General features: G+C 30.8%; 2 protein-coding genes and 1 long non-coding RNA gene across 4 annotated transcripts; 2 read left to right on the forward strand and 1 right to left on the reverse strand.

The window, feature by feature from the left end:
* Window positions 1-1,021: 1,021 nt before the first annotated feature.
* Window positions 1,022-4,976, forward strand: LOC145129683 (uncharacterized). 2 transcript variants are annotated; one of them, XR_013717597.1, is made up of 3 exons: window positions 1,022-1,349; window positions 4,295-4,575; window positions 4,674-4,976. It is a non-coding gene; the product is annotated as an uncharacterized LOC145129683 (long non-coding RNA). The 2 variants fall into 2 exon arrangements; XR_013717598.1 differs by having other exon boundaries at window positions 1,025-1,349; window positions 4,378-4,575.
* On the reverse strand, window positions 1,675-3,338 carry LOC145129682 (uncharacterized). Its single transcript, XM_079064459.1, has one exon. The coding sequence runs from the start codon at window positions 2,776-2,778 to the stop codon at window positions 1,876-1,878; it is 903 nt and encodes a 300-aa protein (XP_078920585.1). The 5' UTR covers window positions 2,779-3,338; the 3' UTR covers window positions 1,675-1,875.
* Window positions 4,977-7,564: 2,588 nt separating the features above from the next.
* On the forward strand, window positions 7,565-9,819 carry LOC145134739 (small ribosomal subunit protein eS24z-like). Its single transcript, XM_079069574.1, has 6 exons — window positions 7,565-7,662; window positions 8,499-8,579; window positions 8,662-8,703; window positions 8,853-9,023; window positions 9,181-9,267; window positions 9,572-9,819. The coding sequence occupies exons 2-6, from the start codon at window positions 8,505-8,507 to the stop codon at window positions 9,605-9,607; spliced, it is 411 nt and encodes a 136-aa protein (XP_078925700.1). The 5' UTR covers window positions 7,565-7,662; window positions 8,499-8,504; the 3' UTR covers window positions 9,608-9,819.
* The last annotated feature ends 5,122 nt before the right edge of the window (window positions 9,820-14,941 follow it).

Raw genomic sequence — 14,941 nt, forward strand, 5'->3', positions numbered from 1 at the left:
AAATTCTAATAGATCGTTGTTATATTATGTTTAACCAGAAAAAAAAATTGTATTAGATGTTTTATATTATGTTTGATCGGATTTTATTTTTAATGTTTTATATTATGTTTGACCGGAAAAAAAAAAATTGTGCAACCCCTACTACTAATTCCTGCGTCCGCCCCTGATAATGTTAGTGCCATATACATGTCGGGAAATCTCATTCAACATCAACGCACTAAACATATCGAAATCGACATTCATTTTGTTAGAGAGAAAGTCTAACGCGGCCACATAAGGGTTTTGCATATCCCATCACGTTACCAGTTTGCTCATATTTTCACAAAAGGATTACCACGTGTTTTATTTAACGACTTCAGATCCAGTCTAAGCATTCGACATCCTCCTAGACTGAGGGGTATATTAGACTAGGAATTATATATCGTCATGTTTATAATAGTTGAGGTATCAAAACTGTAATATTTGTACCTATATATATACATCTCAGGGGGATAAAATTGGGAGCTAAAATTGGGAGCGACCATATTCCATTAAATAACGTGTTAACTCTTGTTTGATAAGTTGGAATGAAGATATGAATTAGTTGGAAATAATTAAAATATCATGCATAAGATAAAATGCATATTTGTAATTTTAATTTACCTCTTCTAATAAATGAAACTTAAAAATGATACGTGTTTTAGAATGTTTCTTTAACACATGTTATTTTTCTATGACTTTTATTATTTCATTTTTTTTATAACAAATCAAATTCAATTCAAATTTTGAAAATACAAAATCATATCCTAATAATATTATTATGTTTATTTTGCTTAACAAATTAATTCATAATTACTTACAATCGACAATATTTTGGTTTTTTTTACATTTATTTTTATCTATATAAAAATTTTAAATATACCGACCGTGGTTTCCACTGGTTATAACCTAGTAAATGATATAAAATTTTCAATTATTTTATAAACCAGATAAATATCCATTGAAATAAACAATCTTTAAACTCCATTATTATCCCTCTTTACATATTCTCTCTTTCTTCATCATCTCTTGTCCTATCTTCAACCACCACTAAGGACCATGGTACAATTAACATCAAACCATAATAAGCACTTCAAATAAGAAGTCCTAAACACCCACTAATTGAAACCCTAGAGCCACCATCCCAAAACTGACGGATGAAGAATATGGAGAATCGGTAATGACAAAAACGAGCAAATGGATATGAATCTTCAGGTAGCTACGACAGTTGCTGTAATATTTGGATAGTACAACTGGAACGTACTTAAAGATGATAAGATTCCGGCAGTCGCCTTCACCTAATGAAAAGCCCCTTCTCATACGTTGATCTGGTTCGTTAAAACAATTACTATTTGCTTCTAACACGAATTCTACCTTTCAAAATTATCTTTGTTTGAAGCTTTGCCTATTAGGGTTCTTGTCACCGAACTGTGCTTAAGATCGGGTTTCTACCAAATCGAGTATCTCTTTCATTAGTATATTGAATGTTTTGAAATGTTATCCACTCGGATGAGTTTCAATTCCCAAATTAGTGCTCTTAATTCATCTTTTAGGCCCTGAAGTTGCACTTTGACACACTCATAACTCATAACATTACAGGAGGAACTCATAACATCACAGGTTCCTCCAAGTATCACATCATCTTCAAAAACAAAAAAAGAAAAACATAACTTAACATAACCCATCAAAGATAATGTAATAAGATCTATACAATACAATTGAAAACAACATTTTAGTTCATAAGTTTAACAAACCATAGAGGCATAGACTCGTATAATTCCTCAATAAAGCATATAAAAATAACACACAGTTGTATTAGAGTCAAAATAAATAAAAACAGTATCCCAAAACACACTTCTACTCATTCTTCCATGCACACAACACCAAAGAAAAGCCCAAAGTTTGTGAATGTCGATCCTTACTCATAGTTGACCAAGAAGGATCCTCACTCCCCCACAATTTCTCAGCAGAAAGACAAGTCTGAAACAAAAAGACCGCATTGCCCATAAATTTCTCAAATAGCCAACTATGAACATCCCAATAAACTTCCACTGGCAACCCATCAACTAAAATAGTATAATTTCCTCTAAATTTCCATTTTAAGCACTTCACTTGCATTACAGGGTTACCATCTATTCGTATCAACAAATACGAATCATTCATACACATTGTATCACATTCAATTGTTATATCATGAATCTGACCTTTTCCACAAAATTGTGCTCTAGTTGAATACGCCTTCTTCCCAAAAATATGTGCTCTTTTTGAAACAAAAACAGCATTTGGAACCAAACTTGTTGCATCTATCTTTTTGTGCACTTCCTTTTCCATATCTCCTAAAACCAGTATTAGTTCTTGGTTCATGGAAATAGCAAAATAGAAACCTTCGATTGGCTCAGGTGAAGAATCGAATTTTGCGTATGATAAATCCCAGTAAATAGCAATCAACTTTGAACCCACTTCTAGATTCCTGTACCCTCTTCTTTTAGAGAACAACCATGGCTTAATGTCGAGTTTGCATAGACATTGGTTGTTTGAATCGTTGATTTCAACAGAAAGACTTTGACCCATTAAGGTTTTAGTCCAAGTGAGAGTTATGATGAAGTAAGAGAAATTACGCATTCGACACTGGTAAACACAAGTCACGAGATTTTGGGCAATTCTGTTAGTGGAAGTAGTTGTGGTGATATCACCTGATGAAGAAGAAGATCCGGCCACTTGAATGCCATTTTCACCAAAACAAGAAGGAAAGTCCCTCATTGGTAACCTCAAAACCAAATATTTCACTAAAGTATCATAAATTTTGGTGGTTATAATCTTTAATTAGAAGAAACTACAAAACCCACCCTTACCTCCAATTCAAAGAAGAATTTATGGGTAACCTCTCAAATCACCCAAAATTCAAGATTTCTTGAAGTTTTAAAGATTCAAGATTTCTTGAATTTTCAGAGAAAAGATTCAAGAATGATGTCATTGGTGAAGAAAATGGCTTCACAATGTGTGGGTAACTTTCTAAATCACCCAAAATTCAAGACTTGAACTTTGAGAGAGAAATTCAAGAATGATGTCATTGTTGAAAACACTGGGTTCTGGTTGAGAAGAAAATAGGAATTATGCAAGCTTCTTTTATCCACTCAGTATCTCTCTCACACAGAAACACACAGTGGCACCACCGGAATGAGTGGGGGTTTTCATGCTTTGGGTGTCTTTTTATGATTGACAATTTAGCGTAATAAATGGTGTTTATGAAGATGTTTTGGATAAGAAAGGAGTCATGCTAAAAAGCTATCATTTTGATCATGAAAAGAGGGAACATCTAGAAATGGGGTATTGTTAGTGGTTATGGGTACTACTGTTTTTTCATCATACAATTACAAACCATGGTTTGCGTGATTAAAGTGATCATTTGATGGACCATGTCATTGAATTTGACACTTTATGAGCTCCCAACTTAACTTAATATCTAAATAACACAATTGTTGGGTTCAAATTGGTATTATTAAATCCAAATAATCTTTTTAATATTGTGTTGGTTTTCTAAGTCCTTATATGGCGGAATTGATTGATAAGAAGGTCATCGACCACACGTCCTTGCATTATCAATTATGTGTGAAAGAAGCAACAATATGGACCAAGGATGTGTCGCCTCCAATTTAAAAGAAAAAACAAATTATACCATTACAATTTACAAACCGTAAACATAAAGATATTTTGTGACTAAAAAGTTAACAGTTGCTTAATGTTTGTTATTTTACTGTGTAGTGTAAATAACATTTCACTTGTATAAATATAGATCATTACTATTTTTCAGTTAAGTTTATATAAAATGGTAAAAACTGATAAATTTGTTTAAAAACGTCATATAAAATAGCGCAATGTTGGAATACAGTTTAAAAATCTTTACTCAAGAAAATATAAATTCTGAAAATTAAAATCACTTTTTTCTCGTCAAATTAGTGTCTAGTACAAAATATTAAGCAAAATTTGACCATAACAAAAAATAACAATGATTTAAACCGGTTCACAAGTAGAATTAAGTATGAAACCAAATCCAAAAAGTCAAATAATGTAAAATAAAAACATAAAATAGTTTTGGTTCAACGTCAAAACTGGTTTTAAGTTGTACCAAATTCAACCGAACTCATAAATCACGTTGTAAAATAATTAAAACCCATAAACCTATTCGTGTTTTTTTCATGTTCTGATTTTTTAAATCAACATACAAATCGGAATATGACAAGCCATAATAACTCGAATTTGTTTTTGCCATGTGTAGTTTGTATAGGTGAAGCAACCAATTGTTTTTTCTTGTAATATCACTAAGTGGCATACCAACTACTAATATTATTTGGTCAATAGCCACAAGGTGTAATATAGGTGCTTTAGCATTTTGATATTGACATTATACCAGAAGAACCCTTCTTACTTAGTATTTTCACAATAAATCACCATGGATGATCCTTCAAGATTGAGTAATGGGGTGGCTTCAATCTCTCTTCTCCCCTTTCAAGATCCTATGGAACCGAATTCAGTCAACACACATCCGTCGTCACAAACGTAAGTATTTTAATCAGTTTTGAAGACAAAGAGTGTGGTATTGTTTTTGGTTTGATATTTCATGGTGATGTTTGGATTGTGTTTTTGTTTATTTGTAGGTAATGGATTGTACGTGTTGTATGAAGATGTAAAGTGTTGCTCATGTGAAGATGTGCAAATGTTGTGGTCGATGTTGGTTGGACCTGAAGCTAGTTTTGTTATATGAAATAAAAGTGCATATATATTGAATACAATATTTTTCAAATTGTTGTAAACGATGTGTCTAGTTAGTGCCTTTTTTTGTTTGTGTTAAGGATAACATCGTACGTCTCTATGACATATTTGATTGTGTTGTGTACCGGTAAACGGTTGTAAAAGATGTGTAATTATGATGTTAGTATATGATCTAAGTTTGGATATAATTGTTTGTATTTTAGATCATCCTATTTTATATAGCTTTTTGATTTCCACATTTGAAATAATTGCTCAAATGTGTCTTATTTTTTTGAGATGTCTAGATATGCTTTAAGTGAAACTAAGACCTAATAATGAAAAGTAATTTAATTGAAATGTAATTCGATATGTATCCTAGTTTATAACCGATTCGAGTCCCCAACTAAGTCAACTAGTGTAATACTCGACAGTTGGTCGGGTTGGTCGATGAAGAAACAAATGAAAAATTATACTTTATTTTATAGCATTAAACATGATCCCTTATAGGTTAATGTTTGGCTAATTTGATTACCAAACATAAAACTTTACCTTTATACATGTTAATTTTTGGTCATATATTTTTCAAACTACAACGTTTTAATATAAAGACTGACAATACAACACTATAAATGGCTAGAATTTTCAAAGTATAGTGTATTAATAAGAAACTTACTAAAAGTAAAATGCTATAATTAAATAAAAAATTCAATGTACAACACCTAAAGTAGAAAAAATCATTATTAACCCAAATTAACATAATTTATATAAAACTCACATTATTGACGAGGCGTTGATGCCGTGGAGGTCCAGAACCACCATTGTATAACTCTAGAAGATTTTCGCTTCTTTATAGTGTTTGTGTTTTTATGCTTTAAAACCAAAAAAATAATCAAACCCCACCAAGTTAAATGATAAAGAGTAAATTACACGAATGGTCCCTGTGGTTTGGGGTAATTTACACGTTTGGTCCCTAACTTATTTTTTTAACTCGGAAGGCCCCTGCTGTTTATTTTTGTTGCGTGCTTGGTCATTGTCTTACCTAAAAAGACTGTTTTGCCCTTGATTTTTTAATTTATATAAATAAACACACCCCCAACCTCACTTCCGCCTCACATTACCTTACCTTACCTACCCCCACATTATTTAAATAAATTAAAAAATCAAAGGCAAAATAGTCTTTTTAGATAAGACAGGGACCAAGCGCGCAACAAAAACAAACTGTAGGGACCTTCCGAGTTAAAAAAATAAGTTAGGGACCAAACGTGCAAATTACCCCAAACCATAGGGACCATTCGTGTAATTTACTCAATGATAAAAGAAATATCAACTTTGTCTAGAAATATAGTAAATTTACCTTTGAAATGTGCAGGTCCATTTTCAGAACCATCATTGTAACTCAAGTTCAAGAGGGTTGGAATAGCAATGGCAATCTTAGTATAAAATTATAAAGATTTTTTAATCAATGCCTATTTGTTTTGACCAAGAATAGGGAAAAAAAAACTTATCCCGGTTTCTTGGTGAGAAAACACCATGATCGGAAATAGTGTTGGTATATTGTGTAGTAGTTGAGACATGGAATAAATATATTTTACTTGTAGGTGTATTATATCATCCTACTCGTCTGAATCGAATATAAAAAATTCAATCAATTTCTAATTTTATTTTCATACATATCTTCAATTTGCTAATTCAATCACGTAACATAGATTTGAAACATGACATGTTAGTCAGACGTTTAAATGTACTTAAATGTAAACTCAATAAGGCATTCTAAAAAACATTAAGTAACATATAAGAAATCTATTTAAAAATTAGATTGGACAAATATGATACTTTGATGTTTAAGAATGACAAAATACAAATTCTCCCTATAGAAAAACTAATAAAAATACGTTGTTATATCTTTTATTTAACTCTTCTTTATTTTCAAAATTAAGATGTTAGTATATACAAATCAATGAAAGTATAATGCTATAACTTTTTTAAAGTAGAATATTTTCATAAGAAAAAAATGTACAATGATATACTCCATACTTCGGTTTTGTTGTAAACAATCCAATGTTTTTTCATAGATGTAAAAATAAAACTAAACTACATCATTCGCTGCTACACCTTCTTTCTTATCAGTTGGTCCGGTTGGGTAGATCATAATAACTGAAGTCATATGATCATAACGTTTTAGTATGAGGTAGTTTTTCTTGATGACATTTCTATTATTAAGTTGTTTTTTTAAAAGTCAAATGCTGTAATGAGATGTTCACAAAACATTAAACATTTGACTTTTCAAAGTCCGCCAAGAAGTAATAGAATTTAATAATATGAATAGTTTGATTAAAGTGTAAGTAAGACAAATAGAACAACAAAAGTAGAAGCGACATGCATTTTAGGCCATGAATGATAATTGGTTACAGTAGCGTTTATCTTTCTTGTCAACTTGATATCTACTCATCAAAATTTGAATATAGTGTCATCAAATTATTATGTCACACGTATTGGTAAATAACAAGGTTATGCTAGTAACACAACTTCACGGGTAGAGTGAGATACATATTATGTGGGCAAGTTTTCAATTAAATTGATCTCGATAATTATGAGGAATTTTATGCATGCAAATGAGACAAATATTTTGTGTATTAAAAATTGATTGTGTAGTGGAAAATATTGTGGTGACAAAAGATTAGAAGTTCATAACTTCACATGAATGTAAATGGGCTGGGAGGGTAATGTTTTGTCCAAATATCGGCCCAGCCCACACAATAGAACGAGGCATATGTTTTCTCGGACTACAAATGCATTGCAATTTAATCGTAGGGTTTGCAATCTCTCTTTGTCGACTACTCAGCGCCAGCGGAACAAAGAGCAACAGCCGTCGTCGATCGGAGTAGCTGATCTGAGGTTTGTCCCGCCTTGATTTCTTATTCATAGGAAACTTATTGCAGAACATGCATTCCTAAATCTCCATGTATTGCTTTATTTTTGTCGAATAATCAATTGTTTTCGCGAAAAGGGTTTAAATTTTATTGGTGTAATCAATACGAGGGAATTCTCATTCACCAGCTAGTAAATTGGTTAGCAGGCTGGGAAGAACACAGTTCTTTGTAGCTGTATATCTGTTAACCTATTAGTTTTCGCGTAAAGTAATGTAGTATGAATCACATCATAACATCGCTCTCTTTGTAGCTGTTTAGATGTCATTTAATTGCATATTAGTCTTTGTAGTTGCATTATATTACATTTCGTTAGAGTCCAAAGGCCATGTGAACCATCGATTTTAGATTTTAGGGTTTCTTTTGGTGTTAATTAAGTTCAATTGAAGTTCTGTCTCAGATGAAGGTCTTTTTTGTATCTTAGTATTGTAGTATTGTTTATATCATTTGTCTTAGACTGTAGTTGGTAGGCGGTAGCTGTATGGTTGTTAAATTAACTTCGTATCATTTTTTTCTGGTTTATTAGTGTCACATTTCTAAACAGACCACGATGCCTTTGTGAAATGTGGATTTTAGCCTTAGGTTATTTTGGTGCTATTCAATTAAAGTTCTCTGCCATATGAAGCTTTTTGACTGTATGTTCTTGTGTTGGAAGTTTGTTTTTAGTTTTGCTTATGTCCTTACAGAAATTTCTGGTTGTTGACATGCACAATGAGTCTACACTGGTTAAATGTTTATACCAATATCTGCAAATTTCTTAATAGTTTGGAGATTCAATATCATCTTATTAAGATTGATCTGCAGTGAAACATGGCAGACACCAAGGCAGTGACAATTAGAACAAGGAAGTTCATGACAAACAGGCTTCTATCCAGGAAACAATTTGTGAGTTTGGCTCATCTGCAGCATACTTTGATCTATAATTTTGTTAATGTTTTTTATGCTTATAATTGTTGTGTTGATTTAGGTCATTGATGTTCTACATCCAGGCAGGCCCAATGTCTCCAAGGTTTGAACTTTCTGTAAACCCCATCATATGCGATTCTTTCCATCAATCTTTTATGTGTTTTTGTTTAAGTTCAAGTAATCTTTGTGAGATATGCCAAGATTTGTTTCTAAATCCACTAAATTGGCTTCTTGCCTTTTTTTGTGTTGAAGGCTGAATTGAAGGAGAAGTTGGCTAGGATGTATGAAGTGAAAGATCCAAATTCCATTTTTGTTTTCAAGTTCAGGACTCATTTTGGTGGTGGTAAATCAACTGGTTTTGGTTTAATTTATGATTCTGTTGAGAATGCCAAGAAGTATGAGCCAAAATATAGGCTTGTCAGGGTAACTCTCTAAACTCTTTTTATATTATCTCTGTATCTACTTACCAAAATAAAGACCTAAACATTGTCCATTTGTGTTATCCCTTCCTTTTTACCCCAAATTTTGATATATTTATTTTTGGTGTTTTTGTTTCCTAAAACTTTATAAAATAATGCAGAATGGACTTGATACCAAGGTTGAGAAATCAAGGAAACAGTTGAAGGAAAGGAAGAACAGAGCAAAGAAGATTCGAGGTGTAAAAAAGGTCAGTCCTAAACTTGAACTTTTTCTTGTTTTAAACATATAACTTTTTAAAATGGAAAAATATAGGAAATACCAATGTACTTTACTTATTTTTTTAATATCTGAAATATATATTATTTTTTATACATAACAGCAATCCACTTACATTTCTCTAACCATGATAAGCAACCTAATTACATTTTTACCATTAAAAGTAACACAACACATATTTATTTACTTTTCTTGTGTCATCTATTTGGAATCATGTCATCTGTTTGTTATAAGTTAGCTGAACTTTCTTATAAATGTATATTCAAATTTTGCAGACCAAGGCTGGGGATGCTGCCAAGAAGAAGAAATGAGGTTCAAAACTGATCACATTTATTTACTCTTCTTGTGTCATCCATTTGGTTCTCTTGTTGCAACTTTTTTTTTGTCTGTTATTTTCAAGTATTGATTTTTGGCAGTTCATTTTGAGATGTGTCAGGCTTTTCTATTAGATCATTTAATTTAGAAAATTGAGAATTGTAGTTTGCTTCAAGTTTTGATGGCTAAATTTCTTTATATTTCTTAATTAGTTCTATTAATGGTTGAGTAGTATATTTGTGTTTTTTACTTAATACGTAATGAATAAATTAATAGCAAAAAAATAAAAGATATGAGGTTTTTTGCTTAAGTATATGAGCTTTTAACATGTTTTTAAATTCATTTTTTTGAGATAAACTTTTATTAAAGATATGTTCATTTTAAGGTACTATTTGTCTCACGATATAAGTCTTACGTTTCAAATCAAAAAGTTGTTAATGCTACCTTTGGAGGGTTCTGTGTTTTGCTTGTTTTGTAAACATTTAATTTTGAAAGTATCACATCTTAAATATAAGGTCCCGAGACAATTGCTGATTGAGAAAGTGCTGACTGAGAAATGTCTGTCTGGATAAGAAATCATGACTGAGTAAGAAATGATGTTTGATTATACAATGTGCTGACTGATGAAAAATTACCATTTTGACCCTGCTGCTCTATATAATGATGAATGAAGTTGCTGAAGAGTAATAAAAAACATAAAAAATATCATAAAAAATATAAATTACACAAAAATCATTTAAAAATCCAAATAAAAATTATAAAAGAAATCATTGTTTTTATAAAGTTATAAATAAATTCATTGTTTTTCAACAATTCAAACAATCCATTCATTGACCATATTCACGTTCATCAATCAATTTAAGCAAGTCATGGATGAAATTGAAGAATCAAGAACATGGGATTTCAAACCAAATACTAGTTGCATAATTCATCTAAACCAATATCAAGAACAAGAACATGCAAGAACAAGAACATGGGATTTCAAAAAAAAAGTCTCACTTACAATCCTTAACAAAGACAATTATCTTTTTGGAATTTTAACTTCATTTAGTTGCAAGTTAGAAACATGACATTATAAAATGATTTAAGTTCAATCTATTTAAAATCCTATATTTGTAGTATGACATATAATTGTTCTCGACTTTAGAACAGCTGATGTGTCATCTTTCCGTTGAATCAATGGCTCTCCAGTCACCTTCAACACACACAAGTAACAAAAATCATTCAAAAACCATAAATAAAAAAAGACCATTTTACCCTTTTTACTCTATATAGATCTATTTTCAGTTAAAAATGTGATTTGGAGCAACAATAACAATCAATTTCAACAAATTGAACAAGATTTTTCATGTTTCAGCAAGTATATCATTTTCAACAAAGAAAATTGATTTCCAGCACATGTTAACATCTAATTTCAGCAAATAAAGCTGATTTTCAGCAAATATACATTTGATTTCGTAACACATATCAATAAAAGAAAACAATCATGATTGTTGATTTCTTAACTGATTACCAAAGCATAATCTGATTAAACAAACACCAACATATGAAAGCATAATCTGATTTTTAGCATAAGATCAAACTAACAACAAACAATCTTGTAGCAAAACTCAAATCAGATTTTATAACAAGTAAATTGAAAAGAAGATAATCAGATTTTGAAAAAAAAAACTGATTTTGAAAAAAAAACAATTGTAGTACCTGAAAAGTCGACAGGGAGAGGACAAAAAACATGAACAGGAGAACAAAAAATCGGAACATAACATCAAAAATCCAATTGAGAACAGCAAACATAAAAATAACAGCAAAATCGGAACATTGATGAGAAGAATCAGAGCTTTGATGAGAAAAATCGAATCTTTGATGAGAAGAATCAGAACTTTCATGAGAAAAATCGGAACTTTAAAATCAGATGAGAAGAACCCAAACATTATCAAATCTTGGATCAGTGTACCTGATGAGAAGATGCATAAGGCGTACCTGATGAGAAAGAGAGAAGGCGTCGATTGGTGGGAGGCAGATGCACAAATCGTCTACAATCAATTGGAGGCAAGGAGAAGAATTGGGGACAAAAGAGGAACGTATCGCAGGGGCACAATTGGAAACACTTCTCTCTTTCTCAGTCAGTCAGTTTCCATTTTCTTACCGAGCCAGATTTGGCTTTATGAGTCAGCTGTCCAAAATTAATTTATCAAACAACTTTAGCTAACCGAGTCAGTCAAAAACGTCTGAGCTGACTCGGTCAGACACATATCAAACACAACCTAAGTCTATTTTCAGTTTTTCACGATCGCTACCAATAAAAAAAACATTAATCCTATTTCTGATTGTATGTGGTCTTTACCAATGTCATTGCTTGTGAGATAAAGTATGTAACACCCTACGGCCAACTCCAACCATGACACTAAAAACAACACTAAGGCTGAGGGGAGTGGTAACACTCTAAACACCTTGCCAAGTCACATTTTTTAATGTCACCTCATTTTTTACAATTTAACACTTAGGTGTTGTTTGTTTTTTCTGAGGCAAAATGTATGCGGTCTGCGGACCACATCTGTAGACCTCTGCAGTAGAAGAGGTGGACCAAACGTCTGCAGTCTGAAAAAAGAAGACTGTTTGTTTTTTTAACATCTGCGGGCTACTAAAATAAAGTGAAATCTAAATAAACTGATTTTTTTAAGCTTCAAAGTGATTTTTGAATATTTTTATGACTTTGTTATAAATAATTAATGAATCTAGATCAACTTTTATGTGTTATTGTATAAAAAATAAAAATAAAAATGGTATGAATTAACGTATATATTTGATAAAACCAACAACTTTGGTTGCAAAGTTATAACTAAACATTATAATTAGTGATCAAAGAATTTGATACATAAATGGATAAAAATAAACTTCGATTTTTTCAATTAAATCCATTAAAAACGTATCATAAATATTTTTTCGAGAAATTGACGATACTGTATTAAATAATGTTTTACAAAATTTGGCAAAAAAAATATAAGAATATATTATGATTTTTTTTTTCATATTTATATAAACAACTTCAACGACTATTATTGTAATAAATCTTTATTTATAAATTTGTCAAAAATATCATGTTTGTATCGTCGAACGATTTTTTTTTAAGTTTTGTAATTTTTTTTTCAAATTGCTTATCGTTAATAAAGTTGGAAAAATATAAAATAAAAAAAAACTTAAAAAAAAATAAAGATATATATGTTTTTTTAGGTTAGAAGATGTTAGAAGACTCTGGTCCACATCTGCGCCAAGAAGAGGGCGCGCAGACATTTTTAGCTCTGCAGTCTTCACAAAAACAAACAGTATGCGAAGGCTAATGTCTGCGCGGCGCAGACAGAAGAGGTCACGCAGATCTGCAAACAAAAAACAAACACTACCTTAATCTTAGCATTTTGTAGGAAGTGGTAACATTCCTAGCACTTTATTTTTTTTCTTTTGATTTTCTTTTTCTACTTTTATTAAATTATTTTATTTTAATATACAAACATTTTTTGTACACAAATATTAAACATATTTTATTCTTTTAACCAAAAACAATTAATATAAATATAAATTATATTTAAAAAAAACATGTTAATACTAGACAAACACTTAATATTTAAATAAATGGAAAAGTTAAATTAGGGTAAAAATCAGATTTATTTATTAAAGCAAGGTAAAAATCGGATTTAATAAAAAGAAGGGGGGGGGGGGTTGGGATTGAATTTTGTTTGAACATTAATTTCATTGAAATGAGTTTCCACCAATGGTAAAGAAGCACTATCTCTCTCTCTTTCTCGCCTCTCTTTCCACCAATCATAAACAAGCACTCTCTATCTCTCTCCTCTCGTTAAATGTTTGACGAACTCACATTAACAACCCCCTAGCAAGTGCCAGAGGTGGCGTATATTTGGGCTTAACTAGTTTAGCTAAGGTTCTTAACACTCTCACTCCTCTTAGCCTAAATGGTCATTTTTTGCTTCCAACCACACACTAAAATCATCACATGAAAAAACATAAATTCAATATTTTAATTATATAATAACATATATTTAAAGACAAATCATATTAATTTTATTTTCTTGACAAATGTTAATTATAAATATTCATTAAAATTAAAATTTACAAAAAAACAAACAAAAAAACTCTTTCTGTTTTTCTTTATTATTATTTTTTTAGAACGACTTACTCTTAGATCTATACATTTTGTCTCTGTCAAGACTTGATTTTTTTTTGTTGAGAGACATATTTTCGTCAACTTCTGATACCTTTAGACAATAACCTTCAACCTAGGGTTGTAAACGGCTGAATGTTCAGCGAACTGTTCGTGAACCCTTCGGCATGAAATTTGTTTATGTTCGTTTATCTAATAAATGAACGAACATGAATACAAATTCTCGTTTAGTTAAACGAACGAACATGAACAATTGTCTCATTCGTTCAATTATGTTTGTGAACGTTAGTTTATGTTGGTCGTTTACGTTTGTTTATGTTCATTCATTTAAGTTCATTTTATGTTCATAAATGTTGAATTTTGTTTAAATACATTACTATATTACATATTTGTTTATGTTCTTACATGTTCAGTTATGTTTGTTTATCTCCGTTCATTTATGTTCCTTCGTTTAAGTTCGTTTAGCATGTTCACGAACATAAACGAACGAACATGAACAACGTAATTTGTTAAAGGAACGAACATGAATAAGAAAAATTGTTCGTTTATTTGTTCGTGTTCGCTCATTTATTCGGCTAACTTAAATGAACGAACATGAACAAGTCTTCGTTAGTGTTCGTTCGGTTCATTTACAGTCCTTCTTCAACCTTTAACATATATAATTTATTCCACTCTCCCTATTATTTAAGTTTTATCACTCATTTTTTTCAAAAGTTTTTGTGCCGATGATTTTCAATCATTTGATGGATCTCATTACTCAACTTAACAAACCCGTTGGTCACATAACAAAAAACTCCATTATTGTAGAGATTTTTTGAGTATTTTGAATTTGATTAGTTTCTGTGCATGTGTCATCATGAATTTTTTTTTAATCAATAAACTCTCTTGTGTCATGGATATTTTGAAAAACCGTTTTATAATTGTCTTTAATGTAATGGCGAAACCATGAATTTAAATATGTGGTACAAATATAGTCAAACATGAAAATAATATCTTATATATAAATAAGCCAAAATCCTTATATTCTAAGGAAAATGGTAAAGGGGAATTAATGATGATTTTCTTTGAATTTTGAGGGATTTGAGTTCAAATCACATAAGACAAAGAAATGTTGATTTCTTGAAGGTTGGACACGTTGTTATTAGAAAACGTAAAA

This window comes from Lactuca virosa, chromosome 8 (genome assembly GCF_052849685.1).
Source record: "Lactuca virosa cultivar CGN04683 chromosome 8, Lactuca_virosa_CGN04683_v6, whole genome shotgun sequence".
Classification (NCBI taxonomy): domain Eukaryota; kingdom Viridiplantae; phylum Streptophyta; class Magnoliopsida; order Asterales; family Asteraceae; genus Lactuca; species Lactuca virosa.

Coding starts and splice junctions, on each gene's coding strand:
- LOC145129682 (XM_079064459.1), bottom strand. CDS start 2,778: ATGAGGGACTTTCCTTCTTGTTTTGGTGAAAATGGCATTCAAGTGGCC.
- LOC145134739 (XM_079069574.1), top strand. CDS start 8,505: ATGGCAGACACCAAGGCAGTGACAATTAGAACAAGGAAGTTCATGACA. Junction 8,580..8,661: donor TTCTATCCAGGAAACAATTT/GTGAGTTTGGCT, acceptor GTGTTGATTTAG/GTCATTGATGTTCTACATCC. Junction 8,704..8,852: donor GCAGGCCCAATGTCTCCAAG/GTTTGAACTTTC, acceptor TTTGTGTTGAAG/GCTGAATTGAAGGAGAAGTT.